At 36.8% G+C, this 20,234-nt stretch overlaps 1 protein-coding gene across 6 annotated transcripts in view; it reads right to left on the reverse strand.

The window, feature by feature from the left end:
• Positions 1-10,535, reverse strand: part of lmo7b (LIM domain 7b) — a 50,098-nt gene extending 39,563 nt beyond the window's left edge. For all 6 annotated transcript variants that reach the window (XM_067403678.1, XM_067403677.1, XM_067403675.1 and 3 more), the window contains exons 1-2: positions 10,286-10,535; positions 9,463-9,549 (exon numbers count right to left, since the gene is read on the reverse strand). In XM_067403678.1, coding sequence (XP_067259779.1) covers positions 9,463-9,531 — 69 coding nt within the window. In that variant the 5' untranslated portion in view covers positions 9,532-9,549; positions 10,286-10,535. The remainder of the gene's footprint in view (positions 1-9,462; positions 9,550-10,285) is intronic.
• Positions 10,536-20,234: the final 9,699 nt, after the last annotated feature.

Below are 20,234 nucleotides of genomic sequence, written 5' to 3' on the forward strand. Positions count from 1 at the left end.
ACCAATCAGAGTGTCATCTCCCATTCCCTTTAAAAGCCAGGTGCGCAAACAGATGGGCGTGAGTGCATTTGCTATTTAAACAACGTGAGTGCTGAACGTGAAAATGATAACTGCATCAGGCTGAAACTAGCAAAAAAACACGTGTTGCATCTGCCATCGCATTTACAGTGTACATTTTAGGACATCCTCATACCTCAGTCATACAACAAAAAGGCATCATGCCACAGACTTAAAGGCTTCAGTCTCTGGACAAAAAATGACATCAAGTGTCAGGTCACATACAATTAGGCATCAGACAAAACAGCCTTAGAAAAGGCATCAGACAAAACGGTCTCGGAAAAAAGTCATCAGTCGTAAAGGCAGAGGAAACAGACTTAAGCATTTGCACACCGAGTCCGAAATTCGCATGCGAAATTTTCGCACGTTAAAAAATAAATTTGACCTCACGTTATGTCAATCACGTTTGCACACTGCCTCCGAAACTTTTGTCCGTCATAAAAATATTCGGATCAGGTTCGATTTTCTACATTTTTTGCATCCGTAGCACACATTTTGAGTAACAACAGTTATTTTATTTCAATTATTTATTTATTACAACAATTTATTATTTTGATAGCTGCATATATAATCTTATAGACATTTAAAACGTTAAGCAAAATATGCTATCTTAAAGCTGCAGTCCGTGATTTTTCCTCCGTCTCGCCATCTCGTTTGAAACCTGCAATTGCAGTCATTTGCGGAATAGATATCTGTACGTGCGTTGTGCCTCGGCACAGCTCGTCAACGCGGATGAATCCAATGCTTGCTGTCAATCACCGCACCGATGTGGATACTGAACTTCAGAATCACAGATTCTACGTATTGAAAGTATGATCAATATAAGAAAATATCATCTGAACAAGTAAGTAACATCTCTGCCACTTTTGTTCTGACCAACTGAGGAAAAAGGCATAAGGCCTACAATAAATCGCGCTGCCAATGATGATTAAATCTAACGATCGCTTAGCTCAGATCATGCTAAACCGTGCAAATTATTATTACTGTTATAATGTTCTCAAATTGTTAATGTTAACATCATCAGCATTACTATGACTGTGTATATTAGCGTTACCTGTAGATTTCAATTTCTGTAGCCACTCAACAGTCCAAAGTCTTTGGCTTTTTGGCTACAGCTGAATCTCCAGTTGTCACTGATGATTGTCATTTGGATCTTTCTGGATTACAATCCGCCATCAAAATGATAAGTTTAATTATTATTTCAGCTGCTGTGAGAAAAGGCTATAAATGATCCGCTACCAGCAGCATCCTCACATGATAAAACCAATTGGCCTGGACGGGACTCCTTCCTTTCCGTTTACGGACGTGACATAATGACGCACAGAGGAACTGCTGCATGTTCAAATTTCCCACGGAAATCCACCATGTCGCTCTTATTATAAAACATTATCACAAGCTTACCGTTGTGAATCAAGCTAAGATAATGAGATAGTTTTGAACACTGGCAGGTTATGTACTTGCTCAAATTGATTTTGGATAATTTAACCAAAAAAAGTTACAGACTGCAAGCGTTAAAGCTACAATATGTAGATTTTTGCCGCTAGAGGTCGCCTATTCAAAACAAAGCTGTTTACTGATGAAAGCGAGTTTGAGCACAGAATCTTGGGAGATGTCGTCTTCACCGCACAGCCGGTGGAAAACAATCGGGACGGAACTCATGTTCAGAAATCATGTTCATGGATGAGATTATTAACGTTACTGTAGTATATAGCGTTAGCGTCAGTTCTGGCAGGTCACGTCAGTCAAGCTTGCATCAGCTGACTCCCAGGTGACTTATGTCTACCTATAGGAATACGACGCCTATTACGGCATCGATATATACGCTTCTCAGTATCATCAGCAGCTATTGCATTTCTCAGGAGCAAATTACCCTCCTCCATCCCCAGCTCCTCCTCTCTTCAGTCAGGATTGGCCTTATTTCCCCTGAATCAGACTAATTCTCAAAATATGTTTGTTAAATCATGACATTTAATGATATCTGCATGTTGGTCCTGTTCTGTTTACCCTAAGGGTTTACTGCTGCTCTCCCTGCTCTTATCCATGCTAGGCTGCATGGATGCGCAGCGCAGGGAGTTCTTGCCCATCTAATCAGTAGATTATGGCTGCATCAAAGGTCCAAAACAAAAGGTTAGTAAAGTATGTTAAGATATGACAAAGATTATTACTACAATGAATTTTGCACTAAATTAAAAGTTCAAATGTTACAAATAAGTTTCAAGGGGTTACTAATGATCATTTGGATATTTTCATGTCTGGGAAAAATTAAACAGGTTAATCACCCTACAAAGCAAAGATATGCATGCAGGATATAGTTTTAAATAGTTGAACATACTATAGGCTTCAACACTTCACACATAAACCTCAAGAATGGTGACTACTGACAAATGTAACAAGATAAGCTCTTTACAACACAACAAATAACTCAAGTTGAGTGACAAAATAAGTGACAAAAGAATGACAAAAAAAAAAGAAGCAAAAAAACAAATGAAGTCAGCAAACAATGCAGACTTGAGGGGCATAAAGGACAAGTCACGGACAATCACCATATATATATATATATATATATATATATATATATATACACAATTTAAATGAGTGAATGTCCGGAGACAGGAAACCACAGGCCCTCTCAAAAACACAGAACACCATTTCCACTCCAACCAAATATAACCATTCTGATATTCACTCATCATGTGCAATAGTGTACCAAATAATTGCCATTACTGCCATTAAGAAAGCAAAATGAACTGTGATCAAAATCAAACACAAGAGAAAAAAAAAAAGACACATCCATGCATAATTCAAACTCAACCAGGGCCTCAGACCCTCCCACACAGTGCATCATGTTTGAAGACTGAGGTGCCCAAGCAGGCACCTGACTGTACAAGTAATGTGGTGGAGTGGGCATTTGGCAAGCAGAATGTGGCAAACAGCTCAGGGGTCCTTTGTGTTCAGATTGAGATGCACTGAAGCATCCATGCCTGCCATGGTGCCTGCCCAATTCTGCATCCTGATCATCAGCTTGTTTGGGCACATGGAATGTACACCATCAATGGCTGCTTGTGTAAGGTCTACATCAAAAGAGACCTGAGAGAGCCAAAGCAGAACCTGCAAGATCTAACAACTATTTCATTATTTTATCCCAGTTCATACATTTGCAAATCTATTTCACAGTATAGAGAAGTATTAGTTGCATAGTTTTACATATTTGAAACACATGCAACAGCATGTGAGCAAAAAAAAAAAAAGCACCACCATTCTAGAAGAAAGAGAAAAGGAACGATAGGTCTTCAGGAAATGGTGGTTAGATCTCAGGAGGTGAAACTTCAGTGCAATCTGTTGACAACAAGAACACATTCACGATGCAAAGCTAAACACTATCAAAAAATCACCAATGTACTACTATGTTTTTTTTGGTTTTGTTTTTTTTGGGGGGGGGGGGGGGGTTAGTAAGATTTTAAGAAATTACTACTTTTATTTAGCAAGGATCCATTGGATGGATTACCAGTGAGTGACAGTAAAGACTTTTGACATTGCTACAAAAAATTCAGTTTCAAATAAATAAAGGTCTTTGAACTTTCTACTCATCAAGCTATCCTGAAAAAGTATCACTGTTTTTTTTGTTGTTGTTTTTTCCACAGCAAAACTTTATTATTGGTATTAAGAAATGATTCTCGAGCATCAAATCAGCATATTAGATTGATATCTGAAGGATCATGTGACACTGATGGAAACTTTTCATGGGATTTACCTGGAATATATGGGAATTAGTGGGAATTAAAAGGGAATTAAAGGGAACAAACTAGAATTTTGCAAAATTTTAACTATAACAGGGAACTTAAATGTAGTTGAAATCTTGCAGCGTAATCTTGGTTAAAACAACTAGATTTAAAGTGCCCCTATTATGCTATTTTAAAAGGTACTTGATTTTGTTTTGGGAGGTCTCGCTTTCATTTTCTTATAATATACATTGCCCATCACCACATTTTTAAATGATTCTTAAACTATTCGTCCAATGATTGAGTCTCTCTAAATCCCTCCTTTCCACAAGCCTAGCTCTGCTCTGATTGCCCAGACGGCCCAGTCTTGTGATTGGTCTACTGCTTACACCGCGTGCGGAAACAAACCCATTACAATAACTGATTCATCTCCGGACGCTTCTGGAGCTCAGTGATTGTACACACTGTAAAGACAGTAACGTCTGCATCAATTTTACAATATCAATCCTAGCACAAGTCCGATGCTGAAACATTGGAAGAACTAGTTATTCAACCTGAACCTCCATGAAAATGTTATTCTGCTGTTGTATCGCTGTGGTACTTTTAACCACTGACTCTTCACATCCTCAACCTTTGGGAGTGTTTACAAAGAGAATTTGCTTTTGCCGAGCAGAAAACATCTTCTCGAAATGTATACAACACGAACCAGCTACAGTGTTTGAGGTAGACGTTGTTCGCAGGCAGCCAATGAAAACCATAGGCGGGCATTAGGCAAATGTGTTACTTTGTGACGTGTGGCCATCATCGAAGTGGGATTTGAATTCCTAATGACTCGTTTAAGCTGTTCAGAGTCTATTCTTTCTTTTGAGAGACAATAACTATTTACTGTGCACTTTTGGCTTCACAACTTTGCAGATCATTTACATACACAGACACCTACATTACACATTGCATGAAAGGTAATATGCACACAATCCTCAATCACATGCACACAGCAAACTACGTCACAGATGTTGAGTGGCAACCCAACATACTGCCAAAAAAGCAAAAGAAAATTTCAATGTATTCATTTGATATTTATTTTATGTTGGTGAATCACGCTCAGTCACTGTTTTGGCCGAGACTCGCTCACATCACTGCAGAGAGTGCAAGCACGAGCAATAAGTTGCTGGCTCCAGTTCATTTAACAGCCACGGGTGTCACTAAAAACAAAAGTTTCTGAATTCTATAGTAGCCCCTTTAAAATAAAATGTATATACACTACCATTTAAAAGTTTGGGGACTATACCTATTGAAACAACTTTGAAAAAAAAAAATCCTGGAAAAAAAAAGTGCCACTAATCTAAAAGTGGCACCCCAGGGATGATGCGTTTTTGTAGGCCAACCCAGAAGTTAGCAGCGCACGGGTTCCCTTGGTTGAAAGCCTATGCATTTTTCCCATAGACTTTTGGAAAATCGCAGAAAATAAGCTCTGTGTTTAACAAAGGGTTATGACACTTACGTGTTTTGTCTATCAAGATAATCTTTACAAGTTAACACAACATTTATAGATATTGAAGCCTAAATGAAGTTGTCAAATATAAAAAGCTAACAGTAGGCTATAAACGGACTACAGCACACCATAGTCGCGGATCAACGTCACCACCCCCAAGTTCTCTCAAACTTTATTTAGAAAACAACTTTATTTAAAAACATGCTCACTGATTATGATCTGCGCTGTTATTAATACTTATCCACTTTTTCATGAGAAATGCTGTCCAAACGTCCTGTTTTTAATGACGTCTAAAGTCCCCGCCAAAGGAAGTAGTCCCTTTTAGCAATTTGTTAGCAACCGCCGTTTTGAAGACGCAGTAAAAGTTTAAATCACAAGTGGGTTATAACTGGTGTGTTTTATGTCATAGATCAAAACGTGAAAGTATTTAGAGGCTTTGTTTAGAGGTGTAAAAGAATATGGATAGGACTCGGGAAGAAATCATGGTCATGTATGTGATTATTAACGTTACTGTACTATGAAGCAGAGCAGGACCGAGTGTTGTGGGAGCTGAACGAGGCCGCTGGAGCGATTGCACAACACAAGCCGCGAGCAGCGGAACTTTTATTATGACACTGTCACTGGTGCTGCTTCTGCTTTTCTGGTCATAAGTATGAGGTAACACAGCTCTGTTTATCATATTAGACATTTGAGTGTGTTGAAAATTATGTTATAACGTTACTCTTTGCATTGATTGGTGGCTGCTGTGAGATACTTGTTTGAGACACAATGCTGTAAACTAGATCGATGTTAGAATATTTAAAATATTGGATATCTTATGTTGATTAATGGCATGCAATTCATTTTAAAACGTAAAATTGTATGATGGAGAAAATTCTGTATTACTGTTACTAAAGATAAAGCTTCACCTGATTATGCTATGTTAGCTACTTGACAAAACAGTGTTTTTCTCTGAGGCATGGTAAAGCATGGTACTTAAAAAAAAAAGAAAAAAGAAAATTCAGATTTAAAGTTGCCCTAGAATTAAAAATTTAATTTACCTTGGCATAGTTAAAGAACAAGAGTTCAGTACATGGAAATGACATACAGTGAGTCTCAAACTCCATTGTTTCCTCCTCCTTATATAAATCTCATTTGTTTAAAAGACCTCCAAAGAACAGGCAAATCTCAACATAATACCGACTGTTACGTAACAGTTGGGGTGTACGCCCCAATATTTGCATATGCCAGCCCATGTTCAAGGCATTACACAAGGGCAGCCAGTATTAAAGTCTGGATGTGCACAGCTGAATCATCAGACTAGGTAAGCAAGCAAGAACAATAGCGAAAAATGGCAGATGGAGCAATAATAACTGACATGATCCATGATATCATGATATTTTTAGTGATATTTGTAAATTGTCTTTCTAAATGTTTCGTTGCATGTTGCTAATGTACTGTTAAATGTGGTTAAAGTTACCATCGTTTCTTACTGTATTCACGGAGACAAGAGCCGTCGCTATTTTCATTATTAAACACTTGCAGTCTGTATAATTCATAAACAACTTCATTCTTTATAAATCTCTCCAACAGTGTAGCATTAGCCGTTAGAGGTTTTGCTCTGTAGCCAACTCATTCAGAATCAAATGTAAACATCCAAATAAATACTTTACTCACATAATCCGACGCATACATGCAGTATGCATGATGAACATCTTTGTAAAGATCCATTTTGAGGGTTATATTAGCGAGCATTTAAAAGGGGGCCGCAGCATGAATCGGCTCGTTTCTAATTATGCCCCAAAATAGGCAGTTAAAAAAATTTATTAAAAAAAAAAAATCTATGGGGTATTTTGAACTGAAACTTCACAGACACATTCAGGGGACACCTTAGACTTATATTACATCTTGTAAAAAAACATTCGATGGCACCTTTAAACAATAAGACTAAACGTGCTGAGTTAAATAACAGTTTTCCGTCTATACATATCAAAAAAGTTGTTCCCTTGTCTATTAAAACATGTAATATATTAAAGCGTCTTCGGTGTTTCCATGGTTTCTACAAAATAAAACCGGAAACCGAGGGTATCGCGGGTATGACGCAATTAACAGGCGACTCCTCACACGTCCCGGAGCCTTGGTTAAAATTGCAATTATCTCACGATTTACAAATAGTTGGAAACATTTGGGATACTGTAAGTACTCAAGTGAACAAAATATATAACACGGGCCTAGTGGTTTTTGAATATTTTATTGCAAAAATATTACATATTGCACCTTTATTTGTGTATAACTAGTCTGTGCCCAAAAAAAAAAAAAAAGCCCAAGATTGTTGCTTACTTTGCTGCTAGCCTTTGTCTCAAACAAAATGTTTATGCTTGTATGATAAAGTTTGTGTAAATTATCCCAAATGTCCAATTAATCTCCTTAAATTCTTGTAAATTCTCATTAAAGGATTATTTCACTTCAGAATTAAAATTTCCTGATAATTTACTCACCCCCATGTCATCCAAGATGTTTATGTCTTTCATCAGTCAAAAAGAAATTAAGGTTTTTGATGAAAATCCTGGAATGTTTTTCTCCATATAGTGGACTTCAGCAGTTACCAATGGTTTGTAGGTCTAAGATGAGGAATAAGGGTCTTATCTAGCAAAACGATAGGCCATTTTCTAAAAAAAATACTTTAAACCACAAATGCTTGTCTTGCACTAGCTCTGCGATGCGCCACACATTACATAATTACGTTGGAATGGTGACATTGGCAGAAGTACCGACCCAGTGTCTACAAAGCGAATGTGCAAAGATTAAGAGAAACAGCCTTTACAAAAAAAAAAAAAAAAAAAAAAAAAAGGTAAAACAACAATGTCGGACAATTTTGAAGCTGGAGGAGAAGAGAATTTTTCACCCTACTGTGGTACTTCTGCCTACATCACATGTGACCTTTCCAACGTAATTATGTAATGCGTGGCGGATCGCAGAGCTAGTGCAAGATGAGCATTTGAGGTTAAAAAGTATATACATTTTTATTTTATTTTTTTTTAGAAAATGACCAATCATTTCACTAGATAAGACCCTTATTCCTCATCTGGGATCATGTAGAGCCCTTTGAAGCTGCAGTGAAACTGCAATTTGGACCTTCAAAAATCCTGGAATGTTTTCCTCAAAAACCTTAATTTCTTTTCAACTGAAGAAAGAAAGACATAAACATCATGGATGACATGGGGGTGAGTAAATTATCAGGAAATTTTAATTCTGAAGTATACTCCCAAAAATGGAAAGTTTCCTGAACTTTTCTAGAAGTTTTCCACCCCTTTGCAACCCTACTAATAATAGCTGCTGAAAATTCGGCTTTGCAATCACAGTAAAATTGTATACAAAAAAAATAGAAAACAGTTATTTTAAATTGTAATAATTTTTCACAATATTACAGTTTTAAATGCAGCCGTGGTAAACATTTCAATCAAAAATATCAACAAAAGCTTTCCAACCCCGAACGTTTGAATTGAAACTCTGTATTTCTTTGAAGTTTTATATAAATACCATGGTATTTATACATTAATATATACAGTATTATGGAACTAAATAAATCCTATACCACCAAGCATCTGATCCCATCACTGCTGTGTGCTACTGTCATGGTACTTTATTATAAGGGCACCACGGTACACATTTTATTGCTTACAACAATGTCTTTCTGTGAACTGCAATATGACAAGTAATAAAACCACCATGATGAAAAACAAACAAAGCATTACATCATTATTCAAAACAATTAATAGTTGATAAAATAAGACGCATGGTATCTAGGATTTTATGGAGCGGATTTTACTTGGCTATTTTGCAAATGGTTCAGAACCGATAAAGAAAGAACCACAAATGGCACATGCTATCTAAAGCTGCTTTGAAAACATCATGATGAATGTTATCTTGTCTAGTTTCCATTTAATTGGACCTCCTAAATAACATTCAGGAAATAAAGCACACACACACACTCAAAACACACGTTCTTTGCATTCTGAAAAGTGCTTGCGTGATACAAACAAAGAGGTGAAGCTTCAATAATACCTGTCAGGTTATTTTAAAAGTTCACTTATTATTTACACATTAAAAGCATTGGGGTTTCTGGGCACCCAAAGAATGAGGTCAATCTCAAGAGAACATGACGGTGAAAAGACCATCACTCTTGGGGGAAACACTTGATAATGATGTCCTTACCTCAAGCCATCTTTGTGCCTCCTGGAACGCGAGCTCACAGCTGACTGCAGACTGCTGACGCCACTCCATCACCGACCCAAATCACACCTGTGTGCATTTCACAATCACAACAAATTTGAACAAACCCATTCAGACACAAAATATATGCAAGGACATCAATATTCATATCAATTTATATCAATATTTACATAATTATAAATGCAAGTATGTATATAAACATTACAAAAGGTAAGCATTCATCAAGTTACTTCTAATGTCTTACAACAGACACCGTTTCTGAACAGAAACATTAAAGATATTTCAGGTTTATTTAATAAAGTGACATTTAATACTAAAATAAAAAGCTATAGCTTAATATTATAACTGTAAACATGTAAAACTGAAATATCCAACGTATAATAGCTATACATCACAGACAACCAATTTTGGTGCAAATTAGACAAAGTGTGTAGGATAACTGAAATCACATTTTTACAATAGCATATATATACCTAATATAAATCGTATAAATAAAAACAAATATATTATGACTTGTCTTTGTAATATCACCCCCTTCAGATTCATTTTAAAACAGTCAAATAATTATGTATATAGTTTAAAATAAAATTTAGTGTCAAATATATTTACACCATCTAATCTAATAATCATTTGCTATTTAAAAAAAAAAAAGAAAAGTGACTTCCAGAATGACTCTGAATGGGTTAAAATGAACTTTCATCACCTCCATGTTTGCAACCCCAAAACACGGTTCATGTGATTCATTACACTGCGCACCTGTGGCACCCTACAAGAATCCCCTCAAGTTCAGTAACTCAAAACTTACCTGCAAACCCCTGTTTTATGTTTTCTGATTTCTCGTAACTGTTTTTAAAATTTCACTTCCCAGATGTATCGACTCGAAAGCGCAAGGTGTTTCCCGCTACCAGCGCGCGTGTCTCCAACACAACTCTTTTAATCTGCTGCAAACACTCCTCTTCAAATTCACACCTTGAACGCCCAGCAGCTCTCCTACCACCGAACTTGCTTGTTGTCGTAAGTAGTAGGAACAAAAATGTCCCAGTTCAGTGATGAGAGAGCGGGGTAAGTTGCACAGGACAGCGGCGTGTTTGCAGAGGCAAATGCATATGTAGTGATGATGAGTTGTTTAAATATATGCCACGCCTATTGGAGAAAAGTGATGGCAAGTGCTCGCGTGCTATGGCGACAATGACCAGCAGATGGCGACAAACAATCACTTCAAAAACGTTGTCATGCAGTTGAACGCTATCAAGGGCCCTTTCACTACATCTTAGCACTTGAATTATAATAACTAACACTAATATTAAAAACAACCCTTAATACTGTGTGTTTATTTATGCTAACACAGTCAGGGGCATTCAATTTAATTATTTTAAGGCTCATCCATATATTTCTTTTAACAAAATTGACTGAAGAACAAACATGACTTCACACCCTCAGCTAAAATGTTTTTATTAACCTTACTATGAAAATCATAATGAGCTTTTTAACATTTTTTATTCTATTTGGATAAGAACACTGGTGCTGATTCATGTGTGGGGAACATTACAGTGTCGACTACAGGCTCACTGATGCACGTGTGGAGCGAAGGCTGGCCCGTGAGGTCCGATCCAACAGGCGAGCTACTGTAGCTCAAATTGCTCAAGAAGTTAAAGATGGTTCTGATAGAAAGGTGTCAGAATACACAGTTTGTTGTGTATGGGGCTGCATAGCTGCAGACCAGTCAGGTTTCCCATGCTGACCCCTGTCCACTGCCGAAAGCACCAACAGTGGGCACGTGAGCATCAGAACTGGACCACAGAGCATTGGAAGAAGGTGGCCTGGTCTGATGAATCATGTTTTCTTTTACATCACGTGGATGGCCGGCTGCGTGTGCGTCGCTTACCTGGAGAACACATGGCGCCAGGATGCACTATGGGAAGAAGGCAAGTCCGCAGAGGCAGTGTGATGCTTTGGGCAATGTTCAGCTGGGAAACCTTGGGTCCTGCCATCCACCTACCTAAGCATTGTTGCAGACCATGTACACCCTTTCATGGAAACAGTATTCTCTGGTGGCTGTGGCCTCTTTCAGCAGGATAATGCACCCTGCCACAAAGCAAAAATGGTTCATGAATGGTTTGAGGAGCACAGCAACGAGTTTGAGGAGTTGACTTGGCCTCCAATTTCCCCAGATCTCAATCCAATCGAGCATCTGTGGGATGTGCTGAACAAACAAGTCCGATCCATGGAGGCCTTACCTCGCATCTTACAGGACTTAAAGGATCTGCTGCTAACATCTTGGTGCCAGATAGCACAGCACACCTTCAGGGGTCTAGTGGAGCCCATGTCTCATCGGGTCAGGGCTGTTTTGGCAGCAAAAAGGGGGACCAACACAATATTAGGAAGTGTATATCCGAGTGAACGGCTTTTCATTCAAAATAAAATGTAGGATGGGACTTGATTTTGTCCATGGGGAATTAATTGGATCATTTGCTATTGCTGTGATGTCATTTAAATGACAGGTTGTCCCGCCCTCGCACCAGTGAACACATCATCAGAGAAGAGAAGAGATGTTGCTTCAGGAGGAAAGTGAAGTTATTTTGATTAAAGATTACAAGGGCACATGAATTTTAAAAAATAATGACGTGCATGGATAATCATTTATAGTAAATACTGCAAAATTCCATAAAAAAAATAAGAATTGTCAAATTTGATTTCATGGTGACTTTAACATACATGTTAGGTCTGAGTGGACTGTGCTCTGCACTGACAATTGCTTTTAACCCACTGGTGCTCTTCGCATGGTGGTCAAAAATTCATGTTTTTGTTTTTGTTGTTGTTGTTGTTTTCCATTGAAATTTAGTTTGATAATGTTTTTTATTTCATATTTTGTATTTTAGGGGATTTTATGGTCGGGTACTAAATTATGTTTATTTTATAATCCATTTATTCATTTCTTAAGCATAGACCTGAAAATTAAATTTCCAACTTAAACTGTCACAAATCTTGAATGCTTTTGAGACTTTAGTTTGGTCTCTATTTAAAGAAGGGCAGATTATTGCTGAAGTGAAAAAAAAAGTTTTAAAAAGTGAACTTAAAAAAAGTTAAAGAATTGTATGTTTATTGCTATGAAAAATGCACAAAAATACTATTTTCAATTTTTATATGAAATATACATTTTCCAAAACACGTTTCACTCTGTTTGTAGTCTGATGTAGTTTTTCATGTTGATATGAGCTTGATATCTCAAAAGACTGAGGCTGCATTTAATTCCACTTTTAGGCACACTTGCGAACTTCCCTAAGCACTTCCCCTCAGGGGAATCCCTGCCGCCATTTTGAAGTGCCTACAACTTCATCAAGTGGGTGTGGGAAGTTTATTTGGACAGACCCTTGACCCTTTGATTTTGACCAAGGGAGCGAGTATACTCAATATGTACACTTCAGATCCATATACCACAATGCACCATGATTGTGATGTCACAGCCGATTGCACTTAATTTACCCCTACCCCACACAACTCTAATGTGTGATATTGGAGTTATTTTGACATTTACCTGCATACTTGTAGCTACTTTAAAACTGACTTATAGTTTGTTGTATGTTATCATTTTTGTTTGTGTACATTTTTTTTATATTTTCTCCAACAGCCTAAGCATACAGTACATACAGGCCTATAGAATGGCGCATAAAACAAATTCATAAGTAAAACAAAACTGTAAATAAATAATTACTTTTTCACATTTATTGACTGACAGCTCTCCTGTCCCCTGTTGAGAGAAATAAAATGTTGTGTGCGCTGTGTGAACATAATGGTTATTTTAGTTCTAGACTAAATGTGAACATGCATCTCACTTGCACAAAAACATTCAGTATTCCTCAAAATGAATAGGATTTTACGCAAACCTGTAATAATTAACTATATTAAATTACATAAATATACTTTATGTATTTAATCTCACTTTATTAACAAGTGTCTTTGCTGCTGACCTTCAATGATCAAATTCACCCATACTAATAATCAAAAATTACTTTAGATCATAGATTTAGAAATAGGAGAGTTGAACTTCCTTCTTCCTTCTTTAATGCAGAATGGCAGCACAGATGAAAGTTTTTTTTTCCTCTAGTAAATATGCATTTCCTTCAGCCTGAGGCTTATTCATTTCACTTTTGGTGTGAACGGGCCGTAACATTTGTCAAAAATATAATTATTTTTTGTTAAAAAACAAATAAGCAAGCAGAGCAGGTGAGAAAAGGTAACGCAAAAGTAATGTAACGCATTATTTTCCATAAAAAGTGACTAAGTAACACAATTAGTTGCTTTTTTTGGGAGTAACGCAATATTGTAATGCATTACTTTTAAAAGTAACTTTCTCCAACACTGCTTACGATGAAGTAAAAAATCCTAAAAAACAAAACTAAATGTAACATTTTTGTGACCGAGGTATGAATATCATTTAGAATATAATTGCAATAAAAATGTTTGTAATAAGAATAAGAAAACAGGGTCTAAAGATTATTGAAGACATGACAAACCAGAAGTAGGTTAAGATGCTTGTTGTAACAGTTAACATATACTCTATTAGAATGAGAGGTGCTTTCAACAGCTGGAACTAAAACAGGAAGTGCTTAATCCAGCGACAGGAAGTGTTAACCGAAGCTGGAGCAATGTACAAGCCTGTCTGCCCACTGGTTTCCTGTGTGACTAGTCTGCTGTCAGACACACAACACTTTATCACACTATTGTTGTCATATGATGAACCTAAAGACAGCAGTATAGGTTTTAAAGTATGCTAGCAACTCTGCACAGGATGTTTGTGGAAGGTATTGCTGTTGATCTATAAGCTTTGAGGTTTTTATTGCTTTGATAAAAAAATAAGGGAGTAAATTTGGCCATACATATGTTTAGAGGCACTTTTTTAATAAGTTGGCTGTACTGTAGCCTATATTTAAATTTTCTATAATAAGTGAAGATACAATCTCTAAATGTCAAAAAAAAAAAAAAGATCTGACTTGACCTTGTTGATTATTTCCGTTGACACGTTGCACATCTAATGCTCTTGCAAGCTTCTTCTGTGTAAAAGGCTAAATGAATGCATAAAAGTATAGATTAGGTCAGCATTTTTTATGTCCATTAAAGGGATCTCTAGCTATAGGGCAAAAAAGATTTCTACATGTAAATCTATACATAGAATTTCTAAATTACAAAGTGAACTGAAATGTGGATCCGATGGACACTTTATCATCCCATGATGCCACGGGAGAGGAGTCGTCACATTCGTAACTGACATATGGCTGATGTCAGAGATCACATTTGCATAGACAATGCCAACATGGTGTGTCTAGATTGTATTGCAATCATACTTACTAACAGTCGAGACAAAAGTTCTTCCTCAAATGTAGTATACTCTGACTGGGGAGAGGGTTTTTTCAGTCCCTGAGAAATTCAAATACTTTTTTAAACGTGCAAAACAAAACACAGCTATATTACATGTGTATATATATATATATATATAAATTTGTATATATATATATAAATGTGTATATATATATATATATATTTGTATATATATATATATATATATATATATATATATATATATATAAAATATGAAAAGGCGAGAAATCATATTTTGAGAATGACCCACCTTTCTCCCCATTACTTCTAAAAATGAAAGCATTTGAAGACACCTGAGAGGTCTGTAGACTGATTGGTAATGTATGGAATGTGCACATTCAGACTGAAAGTTGAATCAAAGTAATACAAATCTATTTTACTGTAAATGAGAGGATTTCTCAGTGCACTCCTCATCAGTTCTAACTGGTATTTAAAGTTAGTTTAAGCACAGCCAACAGATCAGAGTTTAAGTAAACATGCTAGAAGTTCTAGAAATTTTAGCAAGCTAGATCTCATAATCTTTTGCACATTCATCGGCCCAGAATCTCGAAATGTGTGTTTTTGATTGTGATTCTTGGTTTCTGAAGCCACTGGATGGAATGAACTAAACTAAAAACATACAAGGAAAATTTGTTTACAGTTTGGAGTGGCTATGAGGTCGACCACATATGTAAGAGGTGATATGTTGTTTCTCTTGCTCAAACTCTTATTCTTACTCACTGGATATATGCTGGATATACATATGAAAAATTGTACCAGAAATGAATAGATAAGTGAATTTTGGCTTGGCAATGCACATTTGCGTGAAAGGCATTTTTTCAGTCAACAATGAAGTTTGGTTCTAAAATAAACATCTAACCAGAGCCAGCACTACAATTCACAAAGGTTGCTGAGATTAGCAGTTTTAAAGGATAATTTCTTTTGTTTTCAGCTTTATAATAGATTGAAACCTTTCTAAAAGTCTGAAATACCATCCTCTCAATATTCTTTATTTGAAGAATGATTTTAAGATTTAGTTTTTTTTCTGTAGTCCACCCTCTACAATGCCTCATTTAGAGTTGCTGCAGAGCCTCGGGTGTGCGTGTGTGTATATGCTTCTTTTGTCCCTGCCCAGTGACTGGTGGTCTATTTCACCTGGAGCTGCCCAGCTGTCCAGAGCAGTACTGGAACAGCAGTACAGTTCCCTGAACACTGTAGCTTTGTCCTGATCTGCCATTGCCCAGCAGACACATGAGAAGAGGGAGGGATAAAGAAGGGATGGTGGGCGGCCAGATGTGCTAGTTCAGCCAAGGGCACATTTCACTCCTGTTAACACACATCTTAAACCACTACTACCATCCAGACCCACACCCATTACAAGGTTCAGCAAATATTTGATGACAAAGTCAAAACTGTTTCAATCAGAACAAAAATGGTTACATCCTTATTTGTACTTTAATAACGTAAAACAGTTTCTAGAATAGAATTTTAAATGTAACAAAATGCAAGTGGTGCTCGGATGATCTGGCTGATTGCTAGAGGGTTGCTATAATGTTCTGCTTCTATGTTCTGCTATATGATGTTCATTTAGGATACTTCTATGGTCTACGTCAGTGGTTCTGAACACTAGGAGGCCTCAACCAACTTACAAGGGGGAGTCAACATTACTTAAATTAAAGGAACACTCCACTTTTTTTGAAAATAGGCTCATTTTCCAGCTCCCCTAGAGTTAAACAGTTGAGTTTTACCGTTTTCGAATCCATTCAGCCGATCTCCGGTTCTGGCGGTACCACTTTTAGCATAGCTTAGCATAGTTCATTGAATCTGATTAGACCGTTAGCATCGCGCTTAAAAATGACTAAAGAGTTTTGATATTTTTCCTATTTGAAACTTGACTCTTCTGTAGTTAAATCGTGTACTAAGACCGACGGAAAATAAAAAGTTGTGATTTTCTAGGCTGATATGGCTAGGAACTATAATAATCAAGGATCTTTGCTGCCGTTCCATGGCTGCAGCAGTGCAATGATATTACGCAGCGCCCGTGAGCCCCTGCTTGCACAGGGAACGTGCCTTGCAACCATGGAGACGTATGTGAGAGACGCTGCGTAATATCATTGCGCCTGCTGCAGCCATGATACAGCAGCAAAGTTCCTTGATTATTACGCCTGAATGAGAGTATAGTTCCTAGCCACATCAGCCTAGAAAATCACAACTTTTTATTTTCCGTCGGTCTTAGTACACGATGTAACTACAGAAGAGTCAAGTTTTAAATAGTAAAAATATCAAAACTCTTTAGTCATTTTTAAGCGCGATGCTAACGGTCTAATCAGATTCAATGAACTATGCTAAGCTATGCTAAAAGTGGTACCGCCAGAACCGGAGATCGGCTGAATGGATTCGAAAACGGTAAAACTCAACTGTTTAACTCTAGGGGAGTTGGAAAATGAACCTATTTTCAAAAAAAGTGGAGTGTTCCTTTAAAGGGGACCTATATGCCCCTTTTCACAAGATGTAAGAATCTGAAGTTTCAGCTCAAAATACCCCACAGATCATTTATTATAACTTGCCAAATTTGCCCCTATTTAGGTGTGAGCAAAAACAGGCAGTTTTTGTGCGTGTCCCTTTAAATGCAAATTAATTGCTGCTCCCGGCACACTTTCCAGAAGAGGGCGGAGCTTTAACAGCCCTGCTTCAGTTGCTCAACAACAACAAAGCTGGAGAATATGCAGCCAAAATGAGGATTGTCAGTAACAGTGTTCAGCCTTACATTGTTCAAACCAGAGTCAGGCACTAATGGAGAGACTCAGGAAGAAGTTACAACTTTTAAAATGAAACTGGATGTTTCTGAATGGTTAGTGTACAAATTTATGTAGTTGCTGTGGAGTTGATTCAACTCATTGACTAGCATATGCTGTCATGTTAATCTTTTGTGCAAAAACAGTGTTGAATTGACCCTTGTTTGTGAAGCATCCGGCGTAAAATGCCAGCAAATAGATCAGTAACACTTTACAATACTGGTGCACTAATATGCATTAATTCATGCTTATCGAATGCACAGATAATCATGTTTTAATGTATGACTCTTGAAGAACTAAACCATTAATTAATGATTACTGCATCAGCAACTAATAAAGAGTCTATGATTAATAGATTAAGTAATATATGAATTGTTATTAATTAAATGTTTCATGATATATTAATTCCTTAATAACACATTTTATTAACTAGAAATGAATGTGTTAATTACCACAATGGTTTGAAGCCATGTACTTCAACTTCCAGTTGTCTGCTTTAATTAATCATTAACTAATGATTTGAAAATGTATTATTATGTTATGACTTTACTTGTTGAGGCACATGACTATTAACTAATTGTTAAGTAATATGTCATTAATGGGTTTTGACAGTTGCACACGCAGTGAGTGTAATGTCAGAAAATGTGTTTGAAGGGTGGGTAAGTTGGGCTGCACACAAATATCAGCACACCAGAATCTAAATCATTATCGTGTCATGCCGCAACAGCTGTTTACATTGGACATGACGGACCATTGCAAGTCCATTTGTCCTTCATAACAGAAGGGACGTTTTGTTGTGTTGTGTTGAGTCGTGCCCCATCCAGTGTAGTATCACTATCACTGATTATAATGGGTTCTATTCTCTTTGTCCGGTCTAGACACAATGTTACGAAATAGCAGTGCCCGGCCGTATGTTCTCAGTGTTCTGCTTTTGAATCCTTGACCTCAAGCTTAACCGGACACATTCCTGTACCATGAACAAGGTTCTGGATGCAGCAGTTCATGTGGTACAGTGAAATCATGGTTGTAGATGGTTGGAAATTGAAATCCATGGCAGATGTCAAAACCATAATGACATTTTACTTAACAATTAGTTAATAGTCATGTGCCTCAACAAGTAAAGTCATAACATAATGATACATTTGCAAATCATTAGCTGATAATGATTCATTAAAGCGGACAATTTGAAGTTGAAATACATGGCTTCAAACCATTGTGGTAATTAACACATTAACTTATACTTTTAGCTAATAAAATATGTTATTAGGGAATTAATACATCATGAAACATTTAATTAATAGGAATTTATACAGTACTTAATCTATTAATAATATAGACTCTTTATTAGTTGCTGATGCAGAAATCATTAATTAATGGTTTAGTTCTTCATGAGTCATACATTAAAGCATGATTATCAGTGCATTAGTTAAGCATGAATTAATGCATATTAGTGCACCCGTATTGTAAAGTGTTACCAATAAATCCACTATGTCCTACGCCTTACCTATTCAACTTACAGAAAAAGTTTAACTGACACACTTTCTCTGTAAGTTGAATATGGAAGGCGATCTGGCGGAAGCTAGATATTTCACTTCATATCTTGTTTAATATGGATATTTTTTTATACAGACATATCGCTTCACTTCAGAAGGACTTTATTAACCCCCTGGAGCTGTGTGAAGTGTTTATGATGGATGGATGTGGATGGAGGCACTTTCTTCAGCTCATACTCGTTGGTGTCGCTCACTGCCATTATAAAGCTTGGATGTATCAGGATATTTATTAAAATATCTCAGATTGTGTTCATCAGAAAAAAGAAAGTCATATACATATAGGATGGCTTGAGGGTGAGTAAAGCTTGGGGTATTTTTCATTTGAAAATGAACTAATCCTTACTTGATGATAAGCTACAAAACCACAAAAACCTGAATTTGTGAAAATGGTGGCGTCATGCGCATGTATGTTACAATGTTCAGTCTATTGGCGCATATTGTTTCTTTACAAAGTGACATCGCCAACTACTGGCCTGGCATGCATACTTTTGAAAAGGTTTTTAACCAAGTAAATCCAAATTTAGTCTTAAGATTTAAAAAAAAAAAAAAAAAAAAAAATCTTAAACATCTTATATACAGTATAACTAAACCTGAAGAATAACTAAACCTGGCTCTTACCATGAACATAGTCATCTTCTCCTGCGTTCATTGCTCCCCCTTCATGACACATACATGTGTAGAGTGCTATTTGAGTTTCTGCTAATGTAGAGTATTCCAAATCAATCCCTTATGAGGTTCCATGATGGTTAGGGTACTGTCTTCAAAGGTATAGTGAGTCAGCCCACTAGATTTTGGAACAGAGCTATAATGATGCTTGTATTAGCAAGCACAACTAATTAAAATGTCCTGGCCAAGCAATTTTCAGAGCAATAACTTCAAATCTCTATTGAACAATATAGATGTGGTGAGGTCATTATGTGTGTGTGTGTGTGTGTGTGTGTGTATGTGTGTGTGTGTGCGTGTGTATGTGTATGTGTGTTACCACATCTTGCCTTCTCAACAGGACCAAAGGAGGGTGACAGAGTGAGAAGTTGCTATGGTGATGCCTTGT

Source organism: Chanodichthys erythropterus, chromosome 12, assembly GCF_024489055.1.
Source record: "Chanodichthys erythropterus isolate Z2021 chromosome 12, ASM2448905v1, whole genome shotgun sequence".
Taxonomy (NCBI): Eukaryota; Metazoa; Chordata; class Actinopteri; order Cypriniformes; family Xenocyprididae; genus Chanodichthys; species Chanodichthys erythropterus.